General features: G+C 49.4%; 4 protein-coding genes across 4 annotated transcripts; 2 read left to right on the forward strand and 2 right to left on the reverse strand.

Moving 5' to 3' along the window:
* Positions 1-600: 600 nt before the first annotated feature.
* Positions 601-13,327, reverse strand: F4807DRAFT_272345 (uncharacterized protein). Its single transcript, XM_047994586.1, has 6 exons — positions 12,255-13,327; positions 11,978-12,191; positions 6,481-11,921; positions 6,340-6,428; positions 4,253-6,275; positions 601-4,189 (listed from the first exon to the last, which is right to left on the reverse strand). Exons 1-6 carry the CDS (start codon positions 13,103-13,105, stop codon positions 859-861), a joined length of 11,949 nt encoding a protein of 3,982 aa, XP_047850221.1. The 5' UTR covers positions 13,106-13,327; the 3' UTR covers positions 601-858.
* A 2,437-nt stretch (positions 13,328-15,764) lies between these two features.
* F4807DRAFT_272352 (uncharacterized protein) lies at positions 15,765-17,262 on the forward strand. Its single transcript, XM_047994587.1, has 3 exons — positions 15,765-16,215; positions 16,271-16,703; positions 16,777-17,262. The coding sequence occupies exons 1-3, from the start codon at positions 15,946-15,948 to the stop codon at positions 17,076-17,078; spliced, it is 1,005 nt and encodes a 334-aa protein (XP_047850222.1). The 5' UTR covers positions 15,765-15,945; the 3' UTR covers positions 17,079-17,262.
* A 1,485-nt stretch (positions 17,263-18,747) lies between these two features.
* Positions 18,748-20,710, reverse strand: F4807DRAFT_464383 (isotrichodermin C-15 hydroxylase; the record flags this gene model as incomplete). Its single annotated transcript, XM_048002116.1, has 8 exons — positions 18,748-19,101; positions 19,164-19,723; positions 19,783-19,855; positions 19,925-20,178; positions 20,240-20,299; positions 20,361-20,410; positions 20,463-20,575; positions 20,636-20,710. 8 exons carry the CDS (start codon positions 20,708-20,710, stop codon positions 18,748-18,750), a joined length of 1,539 nt encoding a protein of 512 aa, XP_047850223.1.
* A 904-nt stretch (positions 20,711-21,614) lies between these two features.
* Positions 21,615-23,422, forward strand: F4807DRAFT_453826 (MFS general substrate transporter; the record flags this gene model as incomplete). The annotated part of the gene is made up of 3 exons (XM_048000509.1): positions 21,615-21,859; positions 21,944-22,265; positions 22,316-23,422. The coding sequence occupies 3 exons, from the start codon at positions 21,615-21,617 to the stop codon at positions 23,420-23,422; spliced, it is 1,674 nt and encodes a 557-aa protein (XP_047850224.1).
* Positions 23,423-23,957: the final 535 nt, after the last annotated feature.

The raw sequence follows: 23,957 nt of genomic DNA on the forward strand, positions 1-23,957 counted from the left end.
TTCACATACCGGAATCTGTTGGAAGATAAAACAATCCAAAGACTTGGATTCCTCCGAGTAATATAGGGGCATTGATATTTCCCTATGAATCACCTCGAGGCACACTTGAGTCCATCTATATCTAAGACGTGTATAGGTAGGTAGATTTGCAAGAAGAACCGAGATGTAGTATACCGTTCCATTCAATGAGTTCGAAAATAGTAATCATCAGAGTCAAGGAATTCTATTGCGTGAAAATTGTGCTTTTGATGTGGTGGTGTTATACTAGCCTGCACGTCTCAGCCCCCTTTTTCATCTGTGTACTACCAGCATCGCCAATTCCGATAGGATGGGGGCGGATCTCCCACGCAGGTCTCTATATAAGGTAGATTGCGAGCTTCGGAGCCTTGTTTGAGAAAATTAGCTGCTGATTTCCGAGCCTCAACTGTCTATTCCCATTCCGATTCGGTCAGCTCTAGCATTTTCCTTGTGTCAGGCGGAACCCTGGATCTGCTCTCTCTTCGGGGAGGTACTCTAGGCGTCTCATGCGCCAAAGAAACGTACCGACGGCCTCGGCATGATGTGTATAAAGTAGGTAGACAGAGGATGTCCTTCGGACGTAAGCAATTTCACCATCAAATCCAGCATTTTCCACTTCCTGTTGTGTTGCCTTGAAAGAAATTCGTGATAATCTTACTATGAAACGTATGAAACTACTGCGACCGAGGCATCCCATCCCGTAATACCTAATAAAAGGAGCCAAGGAAAGACTACCTAAAAGGCTCAAACGCAAGCAATATCCTACCCTAGATGTGTTATCCATATCCCAACTCCTCCATTGAACACTAACCTCCATCCCAAACCATCAAACAAAAGAACTCACTGAACCAAACCCCCCTTAACAACTTTAGGAAACACCTGTTCCCTCCCCGCCGCGGCGCTCTCAACCCACTTCACAACATGCGGATGCAAGCCCAGCTCGCCCGCTCTCCTCGCCCACTCCAGCGGCGGAAGCTCCCCAACCGGACCGTGACCGTCCGTCTTATCCTCATCTGCATCCACACCAAGGAAAACCGCACTCACGGGATCATCCAACGAGACGCTCTCCCCACCGCAATAATGGTGGAACCTTACCCCCGGACTTGTCTCCTCAGTCTCCCCAGCCGCATCAACCTCATCAACACCCTTCACCGCACCCACAATCCCATCCACAACATCCCGCAACCCCACCGTCTCCAAAAAGCCGCGATAGCCAGGCACCTTCGGCACAGCCCGCATCCGCGCCGCGAACCGGCGAATCGCCCCCACGACGTCCCTCTCCGGGTCCTCGTCCGCACGCGATATCATCGCCGGCCTATGCACAAACACCTCCCAATCACCGACCTGCTCCCGTACCCGCTCTAGGAAGGCTTCGCTGGCCCACTTACTCGCCGCGTACCCCTCGAACCCCGTTTGCGGGGGCTGATGAGCCGCCGCCGAAACCTCGGGGAACGAGCTCCGGCCCGTGCTCGCGGCGTAATACACGCCGACCTGCGCCGTAGATACGTAGTGCAACGGCACCCTGCGCGGCAGGCACAGCTCCGCGAGCTCCTTCGTAGCCAGCACATTCGGCGCGCGTAAGGAGCGGTACGCTTGCGTGTGAGAGATCTGCGCCCCGGCGTGGATAACACGATCCGCTTCGCCGAAGATTTCGCGCGCGGCGTCTTCGCTGAGGCCGAGGCGGGGCAGCGTCAAGTCGCCCTCGTGCAGACGCAGCTTGGGGTGTGGCGGGATGATGTCTTTGCGGTTGCCCAGGTCGCGGATCGCGACGCAGTATACCTCTTGAACTGCGTCGTCGGCGACGAGGGCGGAGAGGATGGCGCGGCCCAAGAAGCCGGTTGCACCTGTGAGGACGATTACGCGCGAGTCCTGTGGTGGTTTTGGGGGATTTGACTTTGCTAATTCTAAGATGGCTGGGCTCGGTCTGGTTTCTTCGTCCCAGTTGACGACCTCTGGGGGAACTGCGTCGTTATTTATGAGACGTGCCATTGTACTCAGTGTGCTGGCCTCGAGTAAGTTGATCACGGGCAAATTGACGCTGAATGATTTGCGGATGGCTGCTCTTAGGCTGAGAAGAAGCAATGATGTGCCCCCGACGTGGAAGAAATCCGTGTCTGGCATGATGGGCCGAGAGCTCTTGAATTGCTCCTGGATGACCGTGATCCAGATGTCTCTTAGTCGTCGTTCGGTCTCGGTAAGCTCACCGTCGTGGTGCTCTTCTGTGTGCGTTGGCATTTCCTGCAGGGGCAATGCGCTGATGGCCTTTCGGCCAAGCTTGCCGGAACTCGTTCTTGGCATTTGGCGGAGGGGAATTATGGTTGCGGGACACATGTATTTTGGCAGAGGTAATGAGCCGGGAAGAGATCGCAAAAGGTTGTCGTGTTCCTCTTTCGAGTGCTGCGTGTCGAACACAACATGTGCAACGAGGAATTCGGGCGATTCCGGTGTAGAGCGACGAACTGACACCACTACATCAGACAGGGATCCACCAGATGCCTTAATTATAGCATCTTCAATCTCCCGAAGGTCCATCCGGATCCCGCGTAGTTTGATTTGGGTGTCCCCAGATATGCGGCCTTCGATGAGGAGAGTTCCGTCTTTCGTCCAACGGCCAAGGTCTCCGGTACGATGCATGGTGATCCAACCCTTTGCCCTTGCCGCATCTGTTGCAAATACGTCAGGGACAAATTTTTCCGCGGTTAGGGTTGAATTATTGAGATAGCCAGAAGCAACACCGGGTCCGCCGATGTATATCTCTCCTTGGACTTCAGAGGGAACGGGCTTGAGATCATTAGAAACTACATAAACGGAATAATTCGGTAATACGAATCCTGCTGGAATGTCATTGCAGTGTGTGTCCTCATCCGCATACTTCACTTCCATAGCCGTCGCTATCACCGTCGTTTCCGTAGGACCATAAGAGTTAAAGAAGCGGAGATTGGTCTTGCGCAAATCTCGGAATTGTGCTAGAAGACCATTGCTAACAGCTTCACCACCGCTTATAGCTACCTGCCATTTGCAAGATGGGAGAAGACTAGTATGCCTATAAGTGAGCCAGCTGGAATATTCAGTCGGGGTGGCAACAGTAAAGGTGATGTTCTTCTGAGCAATTAAGTCAGTGATGGCATAAGCATCGCCGCGGAGACTTCTTGGTAGGAGGTAAAGGCTTCCACCAAAGCAAAGTGCGAAAAACATCTGTTCAAATGACATGTCGAAGGTGCATGCGCTCTGCTGCAGTACAATCTCGGCGTTAATACCGTAGATGTCCTGTGCTGGCTCTATCCAGTTTCGTATGCCTTCGTGTTTCAGCGGGACACCTTTAGGGGTTCCTGAAGAGCCGCTTGTATAAAGGATAATAGCATGGCCATCTGCAGATGCCGAAATTGGCGATGGTTCTTGCCCAGAATCCAATTCCGATACATTGATCGATAACATCTCCGTTCTTTGCAGTTCTTCAAAGTGAAGTATCGTGCTGTCATCGAGAAGGACAATATCAGGCTCGCAATCCTTCACAATTGCGGCGAGCCTTGCCCAGGGTATAGAGAGGTCGAGCGGTACATAAATTGCCCCAATTCTCATAATAGCAAGGACGGATGCGATCCAGCGGGCCGTTGGCTCTTGAAGAGTAGCTACCCTTGAACCGACCGCCGCTCCGGATGCGGTCAAAGCTGTTGCGATTGATGAGGACAGCTTTGATAGTTCCAAATAAGTAAATCTTCCTGTGTCGTCTTCTATCGCTACTGCGTCTGGGGTGGTCTGCGATACATGATCAATTCTGTGAATGACCGTTTCGGGCCATTGAGTGACACGAGCTTGACCTCGACTGAAGCCCATTGCTGCCATGGTATCAACATGTTCGTACATGCTCGGCTGGCTCAAAATTTGATCTGGCTGCGCGGCGAACGCCTCGACAAGTCTTTCGTAGCTTTTAATAATGACTTCTGCTTCCGACTTCTGGTAAAGGTCGCTTCGGAAGATGAACGCGACCAAGCAGTCTCCTTTCGGATTGTCGTTGATGTCAAGGGCCAAATCGTAGCCAGTTTTAGAAACATTAATTGACAGCAACTCAAGCTCGTTATCGCCCCAGACTTCTTTCTTACGTTGTCCTTGCCTGTAGTTGAGAGAGCATTGGAAGATAGGGGTATGCGTGGTCGACCTTGGAGGTTGTAATCTATTTCAAGGTAAGCGATCATTGCTTGGGACATGTTTAATATACATAGAGTTCCTTTCTTACCTTTCTAAAAGAGCCTGGAATGGCACCCTTGAGTTCTCCAAGCCGGCATAAGCAATAGTGCGGGTTTCTTGCAGTACATCTTCGAACTTGCTGGTATCACTGCTGCGGAACCGCAGCGGTAACACATTATTGAAGACGCCTATTCCACTCATCATATTGTCTTCGGTTCTGTTGGCGTCTCCAATACCGATTGAGACGTCTCCCGCATCGGTAAATCGTGATAGAAGAGCGCGGTAACATGCGAGATAAAAGTGGAATGGAGTCACTCTGCATTTCCGGCAAACTGCTTGGATTCGCGACTTGGTGTCAAAGCTGATTGTCGTTTCTACCTTATCGTCGTCGAATGCTGTCAAGCTTGGTCGCGCTCTGGCACGCGATACGCGTAGGATCGGAAGTGGGGCTGGGAAATCGGGATATTGGGCTTTCCAGAAGTTGAATTCCTTTTCAAACCCTCCGGAATCCAAGGTGCGTCTCTGAGATTGGACATAATCACGATATTGGAAGGTTCCCATACTGCCCGACTCTTTATTGTAGTGTCGGAATAGGTCGGTCAAAAGGATCTGGATAGATAGGCCATCCATGCAGAGATGAGAAGTCCCCATAATTAGGCAATGGTGAGTAGGCGAAGAAGAAAGAAGGATTAATCGAATAGTTTCACCTCCCTCAAGATCATAGTGGTGCCCTTGCACCTCTTCCGATGTCTGGGAAATCGCCATAGTCATATCCTCATTATGTAGAATTTCCCGACGCTCAAGTCGTATGATGCTTGATTCCATGATTTCCTGCAGGGCTTGTCCGTTAGAGGAGGTAAAACGAGTCCGAAGAGCCTCGTGTTGCTGTCCAACGGCCTTGATGGCTTGTTCAAGACCAGGGAGGTTAAGAGGACCAGCAATTCGGCATGCCCCGGCAAAGTTGAGACTAGTTCTGTCCTCAAATAACTGTGAGACAACCCAGAACATGCTCTGAGCCGAGGACAAGCTCATCGAAGTGAGTACAACGGGCTTCGGACTTGATGGCACTTGTGGTTCGACTGCTAGCTCCGACAAGGATGACGTGGAAGCGGTATCGTCACTTGAGCTAGCAGTCTCCGAGAGCGCTGAATCGCTGGCTGATGACGACTGGATATCAGACGCCTGGGTTACTATAATGGGAAGAGATTGAGCCGAAGTTTCCACGCTCGGGATCATTGCTTGCGGTATCCCTTCAACTGCCGCTTCTATTAGTTCGAAGATCGAAATGCCACTTAGTATTTTAAGGACCGGATAATTGACTTGAAGATTCTTCAACAACCAGGCGCGGATCTCAGTGGCCATTAGCGAATCGAGACCGAGCTCATCCAGGCGGATAGCTTCAAGCCTAGTCTGGTCCATCGTATCCACATCAAGTTGGAGTAGTATCCCGAGCTTCTCTAGCAAAGCTTCCTTGATGAGGCGACGAACTGCATCATGACTTTGCGCGCCAAGAAGTTGCATCTTGAGGGGCTCCTTTACCTTCCTACCAGTGGAGGTGTTGTTCGCGCTTTCACCGTTTAGAAGGTAATGGCTCATCAACGGATTTTCAGCCCAGATTGGCTGAAGTTCCTCGTCTATTCGAACTCTCCTGACACCTGTTGCGATCTCAATCGAGTTGGAACGGCTAGCAGCGACACCTTCAGCAAACAGTTGATGAAAATCGTGCTCCGACATTTGCATGTACGCGTATGGCTTTTTGACGGTCGCAATACTGATTTGCTGCTGGGCTATGTAGCCTGCACCCACGATAGGACCAATATCAATGATAGATGCTGCTAGACCACGTTGTCTCCGTTGCTCGGCAAGACTGGTCATGAACATGTTTGCAGCAACGTACGGTGACTGACCTGGAGTACCAATGGCTATAGAAATAGACGAGAAGAACACGAAGAAATCCAAGGTATCCTGTTGGAATAGGTTGTTTAGGTGTATACTTCCATCCACCTTTGGCCGGATAACTTTTTCAAACGTCTCGAGACTCATTTCACTGAAGGCAGTATCTTGTAACACCACTTAAATGCTGTCAGCGACTATGACTATAGCTACAGAGGCTTTCAAATTTACAGGGAGACTTACTGGCACCTTGAGCAACTCCTCCTATTGCAGGAAGTGTTGAACAAATCTCCTTGTACAATGCCACAACTTCATCTTCTTTGGTAAGATCGCTAATCTTGGTCAGCCAATATGAAATACGGGATAGAGGAAAGGCTAACATACCATATACAGATTTTAATAACCGCACCAAGGGCTGCCATCTCCGCCAACCAAGAGTCCTCAATCTTAGGTGCGCGACTTGAAATAACTATATATCGCGCTCCGTGACGGACCATCCATTCGCACAGAGAAAGACCAAGGCTACCGCTGAGGCCGGCAAGCCAGTATGTTTTAGAGTCTGAGAAAATTGGCTGAGAGTCGATAGGTAACACTTTTGTCAATACCTTGTCCTCTATACTCCAGTCAACGATGGACTGTGACACAAGCGAATGGTCGTATTCAGATATCTCTCCAGGTCGGACCATTCTGCATTGCTGATTGAGTCCTGAGAACATCGGAAGCTCATTGCTAGCGTCAAGGACAATTTTATGTAACTGGTCGCGCACTTTGCTAGCATAAGCTGGTGAAGGCAATCGACCGCCTTCATGGATTTCAGCGTATACCGTCTCGCATCTGCAAAATGTAGGCAAGTGCGTGCGAATTCGATTGGCATTGCGTCTGCTTTCATCTGTATCGGAGAGATCTATGAACGCAGTTGTTGATTCAAGGTGAAGAACTTGCAAGACTCGCTTGGGGGAGTTTGGATGAATCAGTATACAATCCGGGGAGCTATTGTAGCGGCTGGTAGTGAATGTGACATCAATGTCCCTGGCTTTGGCTTTATTTGTAATGATTGCGATCAAGTCAGGAGTTGGTTCATGGACCAGGATCTTGCCGCTGCCATCAACGTCTTCGAAGATTTGAGAGGCTAAGACAAGCAAGCTGGTCAAGTACAGGAACGATGCCTCTGAGCCTGGTGTCACTTCAATAGGGACTGTGAGGAAGGTATCCTGGGAGAGTGCTGACGTGTTCTTCGTCGAAAAAGCGATAAACTGTGCCCGAGATTCCGGTACTATTCCGAGCGCTAGGAAGAGTTGACCATGTCCAGTTACCCGAATAGGATCCAGGAGTGAATGTGTAATCTGTCCAGTTGCGGAGTCCATTTTTGACCCTGATATTATTTCCGGCTCTCGTTGGAGGGCGTAACCGGAGGCGGTAGCCACAAGACTGACTACATGGTCTGAAATATCAGTCAGACAAGAGATTGGACGTCGAGACGAATTATAGCGTTCATTCATCTCCTTTTTCGGCATCATGCGAGGAATAAGCAGTCGACCGCCTTTTTCAACAATCACCTCTCGCTCAAGAGTAACGAATGCATTTTCTTCAAACGCATGGTGATCACCATGTTTCCAGTCAGCCACTGCTTTGAAGTGGAGAAGAGCTTCCCCGATAGTCCTAGCATCCAAGCTCTTAGGATCTTCGAAGTCCAGGAATTGGACTTCAAGGCCGGGGATCTCATTTATCGCAGACCGAAGTAGCCCGCATATCATATTTGCGTATGGATTGGCGGCTCGGCGACCTTCTGTGATCCAAAGCACGGCACCCGCCTCCTGAAAAGTGGAAGTCATCAGGTCCCATGTTATACTGTCTATGTCGCTGAAGATTGGTCGGTCCAAGTCTACAAGACTCAACACAACAGTCTTCGAGGAGATCTCAAGAGATTTTATTTCTGCTAGAGTCCTAAAACTCTTAATGCTACCGCAGAATTGGCGTAAGAGAGGTGCCAGCTGTGCCTTTAGTTTGGCTGTTTTGAGGCTGCATCCACCGATAAGGACGAGGTCTTTAATGAGGGGACCCGGGTTGAAGGTTGCAGACGAACTGGAAAGAGGCTCTCGGATGAAGGTCACCCTATCATCAATCGCTTGAGACAAAAATACCGTCATTGAGTGAACGAAAGGGTCCGCATCTGGCGTAGTGGTATCACAGCCGGAAAATCCAGACTTGCGAAGCAAGTCGTCCCAATCCACGAGGTCAACGCAAGGTGACAACTCGCGTCCCTCGTCTGCGCCTACCCACCAGCCAGGAAATGCACCAAATATAGTACCAGTGCGGGCTGGTGAGCCATTTTGCACCTCTAGGACGACGAGATAACCACCAGGTCGTAGCAGGCGTCTGACGTTCTTAAGTGTTTGTCGTAGATTCGGTGTGGCATGCAGTACCATAGACGCTATGATTAAGTCGTACGAATGCTTCTCGAAACCCTGGAGGCAAGGGTCCTTCGTGATGTCAAGTACTTTGAAAAGCATGTAGTCTGTTAGGCTACTAAATGCGGTTTCCGCGGAGTCGAAGAATCCAGATGAGACGTCGGTAAATGTGTATGATGAGAAGGTTCGTCCCGTCTCCTTTAGAATCTCGATAGTAGCACCCCCAGTACCCGCTCCAATCTCCAAGCATTGAAGACGAGGAGATCGGAAAGTAAGTTGTTTGATTGTACGCGCAACATACTGCGTATATTCCTGCATCCCAATCGCTTCTTTGTAATACTTCCCTAAAAGGTTGTCTTTCATGCCGACTTCGATGGCTGGTGCATCGTTCATAACGATATCAACAAGCTTATGGCCTATAGCGTGTAATAATCGCACGTCAATGATGTCTCTATAGGTGGTAGATGCCTTCAATATGGTTTCAAAAGTGTCGTTCTCCCATTCTGGCTCCCAGTAAGGACTTCCACGCTGTTTCGCACGAGACAACGCGTAAGAGGCAAATTTGAAGAACGATACGTATGGACCCTCGCGCCTTGACTTGTGCCCAAGTGGAACAGTACCACTGAGTTCGCGCAAGTAAAAGCAAGCCATACGCTCAAGTACGCGGGCGATATCACGCTGCTGGGGGTTCTTGAGGCCATCATCCACAACATCCACAACATTCGGGAGGATGTTACCCCATATCGTGGAGGAGAACAAAATCTTATCATCTTTTTCAGTAGCCGACGAGAATGGAACGCACTCGAGTCCTTCAATTTGAATCATAGCATGATGCGATCCTTCTGGAAAGATGTCTACGTCGCCCGCGATCGTTGAGGTACCGTTCGGTTGAAAAGCGTCGAAAGCCAACCGTTTACCTTTTGACATCTCCGACGCGCATAAATCAGGATTAATAATAATGCTCTCTATTCTCCTCGGGACGTGCATCGACCAGAGACCGCCATCCTCAGGGGCCGATGCGGTGAGTAGCACAGATTGGAACGATGCATCCAGTATTGCTGGATGCACGAGAAGCTCTGACCCCTTAGTGTCTTGAATGAACCCGGTAGCAGTGCCGAGCTTTCGCTCAAGGCCTGACAAGGCAACAAAGTCGTCGGAATATTGGTATTCTAGCTTTGCCAAGGCAGTGTAGAAATCGTCCGCTCTGAGTGCGATGAGATTTGGGGGCCGCGCACCCCTGGCAGGAAGTGCCGCAGACGAAGGATCGCCGAGGCATATGCGGATATCACCACTAGCAAGTACGTCAAGTACATCTCCCTTTCTCCCAGTTGCTGCATTAAAGGTGAATTTGGCAGTGATTTCCTTATTGTTGCTTCTGATAATGTTTGTCACGGAGAATAAGGTTTCTATACTCGAGTCCGCATTGTCGAATGTGAGGGCCTGGCCAATCTCGAGCTTTGACACCTCGATAGTTGAGGCGGGGGCTCCCTGAAGTATAGCTTTGGAAGCCTCTAAGGCCGACACTACATAGCCCGCAGCTGGGAAAACCATCTGGTTCTGGAGCTGATGGCCCTTTAACCATGGTATTTCCTTCGGTCGAAGTAGATGCTGCCATCTCATCTCTCGCTCGGTAGAATCAGGAGTTATATGTCCAAGGAGCTGGTGGACATTGTCTGATCGCCTGCGTACAGCCCTTGAATACCTTGACTCATGCCAGTATTCCTTATGGTTCCAACAATATGGCGGAAGCATCTTAACCAACTGCGGATTGCCGGAGTCGGACATGAAGGAGTCGTACGAGTTAAAATCCACGAAACCATCTCCTATATGTTTCGAGATATAACCAAGACCGTTAGCAAGTGCCTCTAGATCATCAACACCACGCTGGAGGAGACCGGTGTACGGGATAGTGCGGCCCGTGACATCCTGGATGACTTGGATGGCAGGCCCTTTTAATGCTGGATGTGGTCCAATTTCGATAGCAACATCAAATGGACCCGCCTCAAGGCATGCGCGCTCTACAGCTTGCTTGAAAAGCACAGGATTTAGCATATTGCTGTCCCAGTACGGGCCTTCGAGGGAGCTCCTTAGATTAGAAACCTCGTCTTCGTAAACACTCGAGAACCATGTACAGCTAGAATTAGCGTTTGTCTGAATGTTAAGTTCTCGTAATGAACGAAGGTACGCTGTCGAGCAAGGGATCATGTGATGGGAATGGTAGGCCTTGTCCACCTTTAAAAGTCTAGCGAACTTTCTCTCGTCTTTCAAAACGATGCTCAGTTCTTCGATGGCATCTGCGTCTCCAGAAAGCGTAACGCTGGCTGACGAGTTGACAGCGGCCACACAGGCACGGCCTTCGAATTCAGGCTCTTGCAGGAGCTCCTCCATGTCATCGGCCGAGCTTCCCACAGCCAGCATCGCACCAACTTGGCCTTCAGGTCCCTGTGCTAACCTAGCGTGCAATCCGCGGTAGTAAGCGATGCATATGGCGTCTTCAGCCGATATTATCCCAGCCGCATAGGCCGCGGTTATCTCACCGGATGAGAAACCCACAGCAGCCGTCAGCCCGACATGAGCCTCTCGGAGGATATCCACGAGAAGGATTCCTATTGCAGTCGAGAGCGTTTGTGCTAACTCTGCTTCATTTACGCGAGAAGAGCTAGCTTCCTTTTCAAGCTCTTCTACAAGAAGCCATGGCGGGCGATCCTCGACTGGTAGACGAGCTAATCTCGCTTGAAGTTTATCGAGTACAAGTCGAGAAGAAGCAGACTCCGAGACTATTCTGGCCCCCATGCGAGCCCACTGAGCACCTTGGCCGGTAAAAATCGCCAAAGCTCTTGGCTTAGAGCTGTCCGATGATTGAGCTCCCAGGAGATCTCCAGCATCCAGCTTCAGGTTCCCAACGTATTGATCTATTTTCGATGCTAACTGTTCCGGTGTAGAAGCCGAGAAGATGGCCACAAAAGGAAACCGTGAACGTCGAGAATTTAATGTGTAAGCCAAATCTCGCATACTAACGTTTCCCCCTTTAGTCCTGAGATAATGGGAAAAGGTCTCTAGGTAGCGGATTAAAGAAGCCTCAGAGGCTGCCGAGAAAATGTATGGGCAGAATACTGGGCCATCACTGCTACTATTTTTACTCGAGGGCACCGAATAGCTCTCCAAGATGGCGTGGGCGTTAGCACCGCCAAATCCAAAGCTATTGACACTCGCTCTGCGAGGACTGTTTTCTGATACATCTGGCCATGGTGTAGCCGTGATGGGAATGTGTAATCTATCGTAAAAGGGCTTAATTTTGGGGTTGAGACGGTTGAACAACAGATTAGGCGGAACGACCGAATTTTGCAGCGCCAATGAAGCCTTGAGGATTCCCGCTAGACCAGCTACCGCTTCAGTATGTCCTAATACTGTTTTTATCTACGATATGACAGGTTAGCTGTGGAATCCATAGCCAGGGTCAGTGAGTAACACACCGATCCAACCAATAATTGTTCAAGACTCGCGCTACTGCATATGTTGCGGTCAAAAAAGACGCTGCTAATAGCTTCAGCTTCAATTGGATCTCCGCTAGGCGTTCCAGTCCCATGGGCCTCGAAGAATTGTGGCCGGTCGGCGGGACTAGAAATATCCAGGCCAGCGCGATTATAACAATCGCGGATCAAGTTCGCCTGTGCCTCGGCGCTCGGTCTGCCGCAATATTACGTAAGCTTATATTTGGGGAAAAGGGGGAGACATTCAAAATGAACTTACACAGTTATACCCTTTGTTCGCCCATCCTGGTTCACAGCTGTCTCGCGAATAATGCAATCGATTTTGTCACCATCCTTCTCAGCGTCGCTTAATGTCTTCAGAATAATAGCTGCAACTCCTTCCCCTCGCGCATAACCATTTGCATTCGCGTCCCACATCCGCGATCTGCTATCAGGGCTGAGCATCTGCAGCTTGCTTTCCCCGATATACCCGACAGGGTCTAGAAGGAGGTTGGATCCCGCAGCAACAGCAACCCGTGAAGATCCGGAGCGGAGTTGCTGCACGGCATGATGTACAGCGTAGAGACTGGAACTGCAAGCTGTGTCGATAGTCATAGACGGCCCGTGCCAGTCAAAGAAATAAGATATCCTGTTCGACAAGAGCGATTTGGCGGTTCCCGTCACGTGGTATGTGCCCATGGAGTCCTCATCCCGACTCATTATATGTTCATAGTCAGAAGTCATCAAGCCAGCGTAGACGGCCGTATTAGAGCCCTGAAGGCCCTTAATAGTCTGACCAGCATCCTCAAGAGCCTCATAGACGGTCTCCAGAAGGAGCCGCATCTGAGGATCGATGACATTGGCTTCAGCCGGACTGATCCCGAAGAATTGGGCATCGAAACACCGATGTGCACCCGCTTCGGATAGAAGATATGACTGCCGGACGTTCGTGTGGCCATGATACTGTCCATTCTCGTGATGATAGCCCCGCGTGCTAAACCTCTCTTCGGGGATAGAACTGAGGAGATCTTGAGGATTCTGGAGTACGTCAAACAACGCCGATGGTGTGTTTGCGTTTCCCGGAAAGCGGCAACCACTTCCAATGATGGCGATGGGCTCTTGAGTAGCCATCGTCGGCGATCCTTTCTCGTTTAAGATGCGATGTTGGTTCTTGCACTGTAATTGGACAAGAATTTGATAGTTGCGGATCCACCAGGACCAAGCGGTGATATCACGCTTTTGCCATTGTCACCGATGGAGGACCTAGAGTCAACTAATATGACCCCGCTAAGATAGATATAAGAAGTCGACCAAGATCTCTGAAAGACCTTGTGTCACGGAGGCAATATCCATTTCGGCTCAGGTGGTAACCTTAACGATTAGCAACGTTGAACACATCAACTGGGCACTCATCTACGGAGCCTTGCTGCGGCGCAGTAACATCAGTGAGTTGCTAGATTTAGAGACGCCATAGGACAGGAAACGGGTCGAAGTACCGGATAAGCAACCAATGCCGACATTTGCACCCACCAGTACCGACGATCAGGTAACACAAACGCGAACCGTGATAATCCCCCTGTTGTCGGGATAGCGGACAGGGAACGAATCTGAGGATGGGGCCTCGCTAGTAACGTGTAAATCTGTAACTACCAAGGGTCATATCCTGAAATGGCAGAAGACCTCAAAAATGTATCCAATGACCAATAAGAGTTTGTTAATACCCCAGTCAGCCCAGCACAATCCCCAGGCATCTCTAATCGAGTACCTGGCTTACACATATTACATAACCAATCAGTTGACCAGCGTTGGTGGATACATCTGAAGTCTTCCGCCATTTAAGGGCATAATTGGGCGATATTATCGCCAGCGGTGCTTTTTAAAAATATATTCGTGCAGTAGTTTCGCTGCAGTTCGGCGCCCCCAATTCCAATTTTGAGCCGTATTCTTCTTCATCTTCTTAAATTGGTGCCTTAGTCCTTCTAGAAAGGTTAGCATCGTGAACGAAAACAAACTCTTATAGCCCTTCATGAGCTTATCTGGCACCTACTAGATAGGTCTAGCTAACTCCGCCAGCTCACGGAGACCTGTTACGGCTTAAACGAGCCTCGCTGTTTGAGAGTAGCTGGACTTTAGGCCCAACTGTGAGGGTAATATCTCGTCCTGACGAACGCAACGAGCCCAGAAGCGGACATACCAACACGGGAGTTATTTGCGAGCACGCAAAGCAACCAAATGAAGTCCTAGATGCAGGTTGAAAAGCTGGATCGTAATGGGTAGTACATCTTCTAAGCAAATTAGTGGGTGTGAATAAGACTACTAAGCTGCCGAGCCGGTAAACCGGTCCAGGGGCTAGGTTGCTGGATTAATACTGTTCCGGCCGAGTGGCTTGCCAAGCCTGGAATTTCGTTAAATTAATAATACGCAGATAGGTACGAAGTACATGTATGCAGCATCTTGATACCGGATACAAGTCAAAGTTGGTCCAAGATTCGACTTATTTGTGTTTGATGTATGACCTATAATATCCCCTAGGTAGTATATATCATCCTGCCCTACGACTCTGTCTCCTGGTAACCTTGTTTTGTATTCGGAGAATTTAGCGGGTATAGACCTAGACTAAGGTTCCTGAAATGGACGCAACCTTTACGACGGCGCTTAAGAAGCCTCAGCTTCGTGTTCTCGGCTTCGCGGCTAGTACTAGAAGTAAGCGGTATCGCGAATATGAGGTAGGTTCTCCGATTCGACAGCTACCGACAAAGAGCTGTAAGCGTAATTCGCACATCTCGAGATGAAAATGGGTCGCGCTTGATATTCTCCGTATTATCGGCGCTGTGTCAGCGTACACACACGCTATGGTAGCTACCCACCAGAAGATCGACGAATGAACGCAAACGACGGGACGATGTCAGCAGTCTCGATCTAGACTAACTTGGTCCATATCCGAAAACCCACATTACGAGATATTGCGCCTCCTGCCGCTCTAGCGATGGTGTAGTGAGGACCGGTCTGATAATATTTCGCAGCGCTCGCGCAAATGAGGCTGTTTCGAGTCTCTCTGCAACCGTCGCATTCGAAGCAATGTGAGACTATGCCTGTCATCTGAATTACTAATGAGGCGCCACCCATCGCCACGATGAGTTGCAGAAGCAAGGATGCGGCAAGCATATACTCTAAATTAAGCTTGTTAAGAAGCATACAATTTATAAATGGTCGTATTAAGATCCGGTGCGACGGAAATCGAGCATCGAGCCCATGTCTTACCACTATGTTGCTACGTAAGCACTTGCTCGAATCTCACCGTGCCCGACGCTGTGAGACGGGAAACGACGCATATGTGATGCAACGCTGATATCTCGTGGCTGACCTTCGGCCGTACAACAGAAGCATCGCCGGAAGTCCTACGAGTTTCGAATAGAATAAACAGGCTGATCTAGAAAGAATTGCTTCCGGGTTCCAGTCACCCAATCACGGCTTGATTTAGGATACCTCCATGGACTCCATGAATCTTGGCGAGTAGTATTCTGTAGCGCTGCGGTGACATGCCGCATATGGCACTGCGCCTCGTGGATGCTTTTGTCAACGACGCAATGAGGGGGCCAAAAGAACATCGCCTATTGACATATTGACACATACCTCCAGCTTGGGTTACATCTGTTGCCGATCTCCGTCGTCATTTAGTCAAAGGAAGGAATTTGTTATTCAATGGTGTGGTAGCCGATTCCTAGCAGTTATGTACGTCGGCTCTGGGTATCAACACTCTATTATCCATCCAACTATCTCTCATGCTTACTCTGGACTCGCGCTCCGCAATATAATCATCAAGTCCTGGAATACCTTAGGTTAGCATGCGGAACACCCGATATTCTCTTTTCCGTGTTGGCTTTCCAAAATAGTTGTCGAGTTCCTGTTGCGGCCAATCGCTTCGACTTCAGCCACCACTATCGAGAGGGTCGTGGTCCGCCATTAGTACAATGGCGTTAAATGTCCTTGACGACCCTTTACAAGCCGCTGGCTTCATTCTCATCATTATACTAACCCCCTTATGTATATTGGCCACTGTACTGCGCTTCGTCGCCTCTTGGATAACCTTGCGTAGAGTCGGTATAGAGGACTGGCTGGCGTTGGGATCATTACTGTTTTACCTTGCTTGGGTAATATGTCTTATTCTCATCGTGCCGAATCTCAATGGCACAGAAGATATCCTAACCCTCCCTATTGAGAATACGATAGCGGTTCTAAAGGTTGATCCATACTCCGAGTAAAAACATAAGAAGCATCACTAACAAAAACTCATAGGATATCTACGTAGCAAGTCTCTTCTACCCGCCTAATCAGCTATGCGCCAAGCTTAGCATTCTCTTCCTCTACCACCGCATCTTCGCGGTCGACAGGAAGTTCGCGATCTGGATCAAGATTCTAGGAGTTCTCCAGATACTCATCTCTTTTACCAGCTTCATATGCAACATCTTCCAATGTCGGCCTATACGGAAGGCCTGGGATCCCAGGGTGACCGAGGGCTACTGCGTTAATATCGGCGCGATGCTCTCAGCGACGGAGACAATAAACTCCCTTATCGACTTCGCCATGGCGATTTTTGCCGTGTGGGCGCTGCGCGGACTTCAAACAACTCGGTCAACTAAGTGGAAGCTCGCAATCGTTTTCGCGTTGGCGGGAATGGCAGGGGTAATCGGCTTCGTCAAAATCGGGCTAGCTTTCGACTCGACGATCTGTAAGTCATCCTTCAATACCTTACCTCGGCATCATTTGTGCTCAAAATATGCATCAATTAATCTCATCTGCAGACAACCAATTGATGGAGGGTCTCTGGGCTACGGTCCAAATGGCCTTCAGCGTGTTCTGCTGCTGCTCGATCACGTATATGCCGCTGCTCGCGCGGATCGGCAACTTCAAGCACATCAAATCCAGGATCTACAGCTACGGAAGCAAAATCAAACTACGGAAGCCTTCCTTGGCCAAGAGCGGGCAGAGCTCTCGCGATGGCTGGATTGACATAGAAGGCAGGAATCGGATGGAGGTGGATAGCCTCAATATGGGATATCCGGTGAAGACGGTTCACATCCAGCAGAGTTTTGAGCGAATTTAGCACGCGATTGCAAAACTGGGAACTGGAATTGGAATTGGAGTTGCTCCTTGATGGGTGGAAAGGCCGGGTTTGGAGCAGGATTCACCTAGGTAGAATAGATACCACATGCTATGCGAACGAACCGATCAAGGTGCTGACAAAGTATCCAAGCTTCATGCGTACCTAACCATTTGAATCCCATATTTGAATCCCATCGAGCCACCCCCGCGCTGGAAGGAATGAGGCACAAAACATCCTAGCAAACCCGCGACATCATGCCATAGTCGGATTGTGCTGATGGTGGGGGAGAGGAGGGGATTGGTTTGCCAAAAATGCAGCGCATGATTCGGCCGAGTAATAATTGCACCGAGTAATTACCTACCTCGCAAAATAACTCGCAAGACGGTAGTCTGTCTTAGCTGTTACTTTCTACTGCTACTGCTACGGTTACTGTTGCACCAGCTGAATCCCACGTGTTTCTACCACTTTTTCCATCTCATATATATAAATTAGCGGAGGGGTTCCCCGCAGCCAATCCCCATCAATGTCGAAATAAGGTCTATGGGCTGACACAAAAAGACCGCCATGATATTGGTCGCCCAATTGTCGCAGCTAGCTTCCAGCCACCCCATCCTTCTCCGCCGAAGGTTACATCATGACACCCCTCCACCCTCTTTATCTTCCAAGGGTCTTCCAAGAAGTTTGATAGGGCAGGCATAGCAGTTCTGGGTTGGGAAGCTTCGGATGTGAGGTGATGAGTAAGACGGGCTTAGGATGGGAAGACGATATGCCGCGTCAAGTTTCTGCAGGGTTCAGATCCTCCCACGGATCTGTAGACATATACGGGCTCCCTTGCGTGGCCGCGTGGTAAAGTCAGGTTCGGGGTTGCAGTGGACGTCCTAGAAAGTAGGTACCTAACAGGATAGGTGATCTTTTCGCAATACGGAAGCCCGTGTCATCGCCCTGCCACCACCCTGCCACCCATATCCACTATCCAAAATCCAAATAGACTTATCCCGTGCCGTCAGCGCGCATTTACAGATCACTGGTCCTTGGAACGGTGCCATCATAGTGCACCTACACCAAATAGGTACCAATTCAGCCTTACTACCTTCTCGAGTAGGTGGATCTCTGATCCCTAGTACCTGTGCGGTCCGCGCCTCGAAGAGCGATAAGCATAAAGGGTGTTTCCATCGTACAAGGAACAGATCGGAACCCACAGTGGGGACTGCCGCATTAAACCGAACGAGGTGCGGACTATGGCGATGATGATCGATATTCAGTTACGCGTATGATAAGTACTGCTTCTCCTTATGTACTAACCGAGATCTGTAAATTAGCTCGATACATACCTACATATGCACACTGACGCCTATCCTAGAGCTATGACATTAGTCTATGATGCCTAGGTGTTTCTCTATTTAGTGCAAGCTGACATAATGACCAATGCACCAGGGCTTGATGAGTTTGAATCTGGTTGGAAGCAAGCAAGAACATGTGTAGGTAGGTAGTTGGGTAGGCATGTATGAAGGAGATGAGATGTGAACAGTCTGGTCCTCCTACATCACGAATATTCAACTCAAGCAGTTAGACATACAGAATCGTTTATGACCCTCTCATAGATCATGCAAGTATTCCCATTCCCTATTGCCTACCTGGTATACCATCAACCCATTTCTTATTCTCCCGCTCACGAATCCCTTTGAACCGGATGGAATCGCACCCAGAAGCTAGGCTTCTCCCACATCCCAAACATCCTAAAGTCCTTCTCGAATACAATATTTTGGTTCGGCAACATCTCAACATCAAAAGCCCAGAGCACCTTGGCGATGAAGATTCTCGTTTGGCGCCAGGCAAGGGGCATGCCAGGGCACGACCTCGGCCCCAGGCTAAATGGGTGGTACCCCTCCCTAGCATCGTTCTTAAATGCTGGATCCCAGTGAGGATGGTCTTCTGGCAACCAACGTTCCGGCCGATAGCTATTAGGGTCGTGAAAATAGCGTGGGCTGCGAGTGAATGCCAGAACGGCATATTGCACTTCGACCTAGAATATGAGGACTTGTTCAGCATCGTAGAAAAGGGGTTAGAGCTACCACGGATACTTACCCCTTTAGCGATGTAGTTACCATCAACCTTAGCCCCAGGGCATAAACGTGGCTGGCCGTTGCTCGAGAGGACCGTTATACGTAACGTCTCCATTAGGGAGGCATGCAGGAACTTAAGAGGTGCTACCGCATCGGCGGTGATCTCATCATAGCTCTTAAACGCACCCCTGATTTCTTCTACTAGCAACCTGAGGCTTTCTGGCCGTAGCAACGAGAACATGATCGTGCCAAGGATCTGACTCGCGATCGGCTCGTAACCAGCGATAACCAGATGCCCAGTAATCACCTCAATGTGCTTCTTTTCCTCTTTAGTGGGATCAGGGGCATCAGCTGGGAGTAATTGTTCGAAATGGTCCAAGTGTTCCGTGTTTCCACGGCGCTCAATCCGCGACTCTAGTGCCTTCTGGTTCATACTCTGAACCTCGTGGTAACTTGCAATTATGGAAGGTGGAACGAAAAGGAACTTAATCGGGCTTAGAAGAGGGAACTTCTTAAAGATCTGGTTCGCGGTAACGAAGAAGTTCACGATCCACATCTGGTCAAGGAATCGCGTGCTTTTCACTGCAACGCCGAAGTCAGTAAGAATGAGCTATGGTAATAAACAGTCACGGCTATCTCACTGTCTCGCAAGTGATGTAACTCTCGGCTGTATGCCAAATCGGCTGAAGCGTCCATGGCTACCCAGTCTGTCCACTAAGTGTTTTCAGATCAGCATTGCGACAGAATACTCGTGGGTAGGCAAGTCTTGGTTAGAGTGCTTACTGTCTTGAGCTCGATGCCTTCCTCTCTACCTCCGAGCTCTCTCATTCTTTGAACAAAGGCATCGGTATACTTATGCATGGTCGGCTCTTTAGCTTTTAATGACTTGATGCTGAATGCCGGTGCAACCTTTTTGGCATCTGCATGGTGCTTTACAGGGTCCATCTCCCACGAGAGACCATTATCTCCCAGCCCAAGATCCATGAAGTTCGTCTTGGGGAAATGTTCTAGACCGCTTGTATGCGAGTCGTATATATCTATCCTCCTGTATCAGACTTGAGTCTTAGATGAAATCTAAAGAGTTTAGATGCGCCATACCATTAAAAGCCTCGGGTGTGATGAAAGCGAGCTCATTCGGAGCTACACGAACAACGTCCCCTGAATTTATTTCAGTAAAACAACCCATCTCTGCTTGATATGAGAGCGTCCGGACACTGACCATATTTCTTCAATGCTTCCGCGACTGCAAATGGATACTTCCCGGTAGACCTAGGTTCATCAGATATTTGCTTGAATTTCGATTATGGAGTGAATGACTTACCAGTGGTAAGCATACCACAAGTTCGAGAAGGCCGCAAGCTTCGGGCCAGGAAACCTGGCTGCAGGATGAAAATACACATTGTAAATGTAGCGGAATGACGCATATAATATTATCTAGGCGTCGAGGACGTCAGTAAGACTTCGAAGAAATATGCTAGGACTCGTTGAACTCACTGCACATAAAATGAGTACGACCCGGTCGTGGTTGCGGGTATCTACGATACACTGGAATACCAAGTTCGATGCCATTCTGGTAGAAGCTAGGTCGGCTCAGCGATGCCACTACAAGCCTAAAAAATCTACACAATCTAAGGCAAGTTTGAATAGATGGAGATTATGTTCAGCTATGAATACCTCTTCTCTCACAAAGAAACGTAGACATCTTTTCCCATCATAACATAGGTACCTAGGTTCCAAAGCTCGTATGCGACCGGGAGGCACGGTTCGCCTTGTGCGAGGTGAAATGGTTGGCATTGTCTTCTGTCAGATGTCGCAAGCCAACTCGTCAAGTCTTGGGGTACAATTCACTAGCTGCATATGTAGGTTAATATCGGATATAGGCCCATCAGCTAACATGCTTTTATTCCATATCAAGGTAAATGTATATTAAAACATTGCTTGGTATTATTCCTAGGCGCTCAATCAACGATCATCGTTTTCAACGTGACATCTCATTTGAGGGGCAATGCTATTTATATATGTGATTGTGCGACCAATGCGACATGTTCGATATATAATATTACTAATTTGCCACAATAAATATGTACATACAAACGGTACCTAGGACTGGAACACGGAACCCGATAAACGAGGGATTCATGCATGCCACACTCTATTGATCTGCGCCAACAAGCAGCATAGCCGACAGCACCAGCCCACCTGCGTGAGCAATATGGGGGCCGAACATTAAAGTAACGTGAACAATGAAAGGAGAGAAATTTGACGCCTGGCGAAGAGTCCTTGAGCGGTACTCTGACAATGGTGCGAAGATCTCGCCCGACAGCGTCAATCTTTTCTGTCTTCTGTCAATAATCTCAACCGTTGAGGTTAAACCATCATGAACGGAACTCCAAGCGCTTCGAGCAAGGGAGACCTAGATTCTACGGGCCCCACCGCAGATGCCGCAACGAACAATGAAAACTCGACGGCACAAATGCCGTTGACTAACGGCGGGATGGATGATCCTACCGATTCAGCTGAACGAACTGCCGGAGAGAAAAAGACGACTTCCGCTAAGCGGGATTTCCGCTTCTGGGCTATTATCGTGGGATTATGTATCGCGAACTTCCAATCCTCGCTCGAAAACAGTGTCATCGTGACCTCTGGACCCGCCATCGTCAATGACCTGAAGATGGGCGAGGAGTTTATCTGGTTTACGAATGCATTCTTTCTATGCTGGTATGTTAACTCCAAATCTCAAATCTTCGTGCATCTTACTAGGAAGATATCATATCTACGGATAGGTAGTTAACTCTTCTGCAGTGCGGCCGTTCAACCCCTATTTGGCCAATTATGCAATATCTTCGGTCGGCGATGGCTTATGTTATTTGCCATTGTCCTCTTCACCCTCGGCAGCGGCATCTGTGGTGGTGCGAAAACTGGCGCCATGCTGATAGCCGGGCGTGGCGTTCAGGGCGCAGGGTCAGGAGGCATCGGGATGATTGTCAGTATCATCATCGCCGACTTGGTGCCTCTACGCGAGCGTGGCTACTTCTTAGCAATCATCATGATTCTATATACCGTTGGAATGACTTGTGGCCCGATCGTGGGAGGAGCGATCGTTGATGCGACCACCTGGAGATGGGTAAGTCATATGCTACGATCAATGGAAATTCATTTACTAACCAACACTAGGTCTTCTGGATCAATCTTCCAATCGGCGGCGTCTCCCTTGCTTTGTTGTATCTCTTCCTGCACGTCAATTATAACAAGGAGATGACATTGAGCCAGAAACTGAGACGCATCGACTGGGTCGGCAACGGTCTCCTGATGGCTGGTACGATCGTCATGTTATACGCTCTCACCTACGCTGGTGTGAAGTACTCGTGGGGGGCATGGCAGACGCTGGTTCCGCTCCTAATAGGCGTGTTCGTCATCGTCCTCTTCGCCTTATGGGAGGTGTATGGGCCGTCAGCGGAGCCCGTGATGCCTCCTAAGCTGTTCCGCCACCGTACTTCGATCATATCGGCTATCAACACCTTCCTCCACTGGATGCTTGTCTATTGGGGCACGTATTTTCTGCCTATCTACTTCCAGGCCGTGCTGCTATTCTCAGCTGAGCGCACGGGCGTGTCGTTGCTCCCCATGACACTTATTTCCATCCCAGGTTGCGCCGTAGCAGCTATACTTGTCTCGCGCTGGGGGAAGTTCAAGATGTTACACTTGATAGGCGAAGGGGTCTTCGCGGTAGGTTTAGGACTATTCGCGCTCCAGTGGGAGGGAAGCACTACAGCCGAATGGGCCACATACCAAAGTATAGGCGCGCTCGGAGGTGGCGTTGTCCTGGAGACCCTACTACCGGCTTTCCAAGCGCCGGTTCCTGAGAAGGATCAGGCCGCTGCCACTGCCACTTGGGCTTTCATACGAACTGTTGGCGGCGTCTGGGGTGTCGCCATTCCCGCTACAGTCTTTAACAACAAAGTTGATCAACTAATCTACACTATTTCAGACCCCCAAGCTCGTCAATTGCTAGCTGGCGGTGGTGCCTATTCACACGCATCTGCCTCCTTTGTCACTTCGTTTCCCGACCCTGTTGTGGCTGAGATCCGCGCCGTCTACAGGGAAGCGTTGAGGTTGGTATTCTTGGTGGCGGTAGCTTTTGGCGGAGTAGCTACTTGGCTCTTCTTGTTAGAAAAGGATGTTCCCTTGAGGCAACAGTTGGAGACTGAGTATGGGTTGACGGAAAAGACAACCCTCGTGGGAAATGACGTTGAAAATAACCGTAACCGATCCTCAACATAAACAATTTCACATGTATTCATATCCTGAAGTAGTACGTATCAATAATAATGACTTAAAGACTAGATAGACGTCTAGCAACTTTTAGCGATGGAGTTAGGATGAAGCATTGGCCGGCATGCTATGCTATGGATATTAGGTAGTATTCTATGAGGTCGCATGTAAGTTACCATGAGATTTAAAAGCTGAGAAAATCGATGATTGCGTAGCTGTGCCTACCTTCCTGTTAGCTACCTGGATATAACGCTAAACTAAAAAGGACACATGCCCCGAGGTCATGATTTAAAGACTTCTTAGCAAGTAATATGCTGCATTTACGAGGTCTCTGGCAACACCTATTTTTATACTACGTAAAGGCATAGGGGCCTATCAAGCGCTGATCACTTTAGGGCTGAATCAATACTTGGCCAGTCAGTAATTTCCAGGGGCTCATTCCCTGGAACAGCCCATCTTAGCGCTCCGAGATCCTTAGACCCCCACGTTACACTGCCGCCCGAAAAGGGGGAGCAGCCCCTAAGCTAAAACATAAGACCCCGGG

The sequence above is a fragment of the Annulohypoxylon truncatum genome, assembly GCF_022578515.1.
Source record: "Annulohypoxylon truncatum strain CBS 140777 unplaced genomic scaffold F4807scaffold_40, whole genome shotgun sequence".
Lineage (NCBI taxonomy): Eukaryota > Fungi > Ascomycota > Sordariomycetes > Xylariales > Hypoxylaceae > Annulohypoxylon > Annulohypoxylon truncatum.

What these genes read in the sequence shown, in the direction of transcription:
- F4807DRAFT_272352 (XM_047994587.1), top strand. Translation starts at nt 15,946, where the DNA reads ATGGCGTTAAATGTCCTTGACGACCCTTTACAAGCCGCTGGCTTCATT. An exon ending in ATACGATAGCGGTTCTAAAG is followed by an intron (nt 16,216 to 16,270) that starts GTTGATCCATAC and finishes AAAAACTCATAG; the next exon opens with GATATCTACGTAGCAAGTCT. An exon ending in AGCTTTCGACTCGACGATCT is followed by an intron (nt 16,704 to 16,776) that starts GTAAGTCATCCT and finishes TCTCATCTGCAG; the next exon opens with ACAACCAATTGATGGAGGGT.
- F4807DRAFT_272345 (XM_047994586.1), bottom strand. Translation starts at nt 13,105, where the DNA reads ATGGCTACTCAAGAGCCCATCGCCATCATTGGAAGTGGTTGCCGCTTT. An exon ending in GTTATTAAAATCTGTATATG is followed by an intron (nt 6,429 to 6,480) that starts GTATGTTAGCCT and finishes GACCAAGATTAG; the next exon opens with CGATCTTACCAAAGAAGATG. An exon ending in TTCCAGGCTCTTTTAGAAAG is followed by an intron (nt 4,190 to 4,252) that starts GTAAGAAAGGAA and finishes ACCTTGAAATAG; the next exon opens with ATTACAACCTCCAAGGTCGA.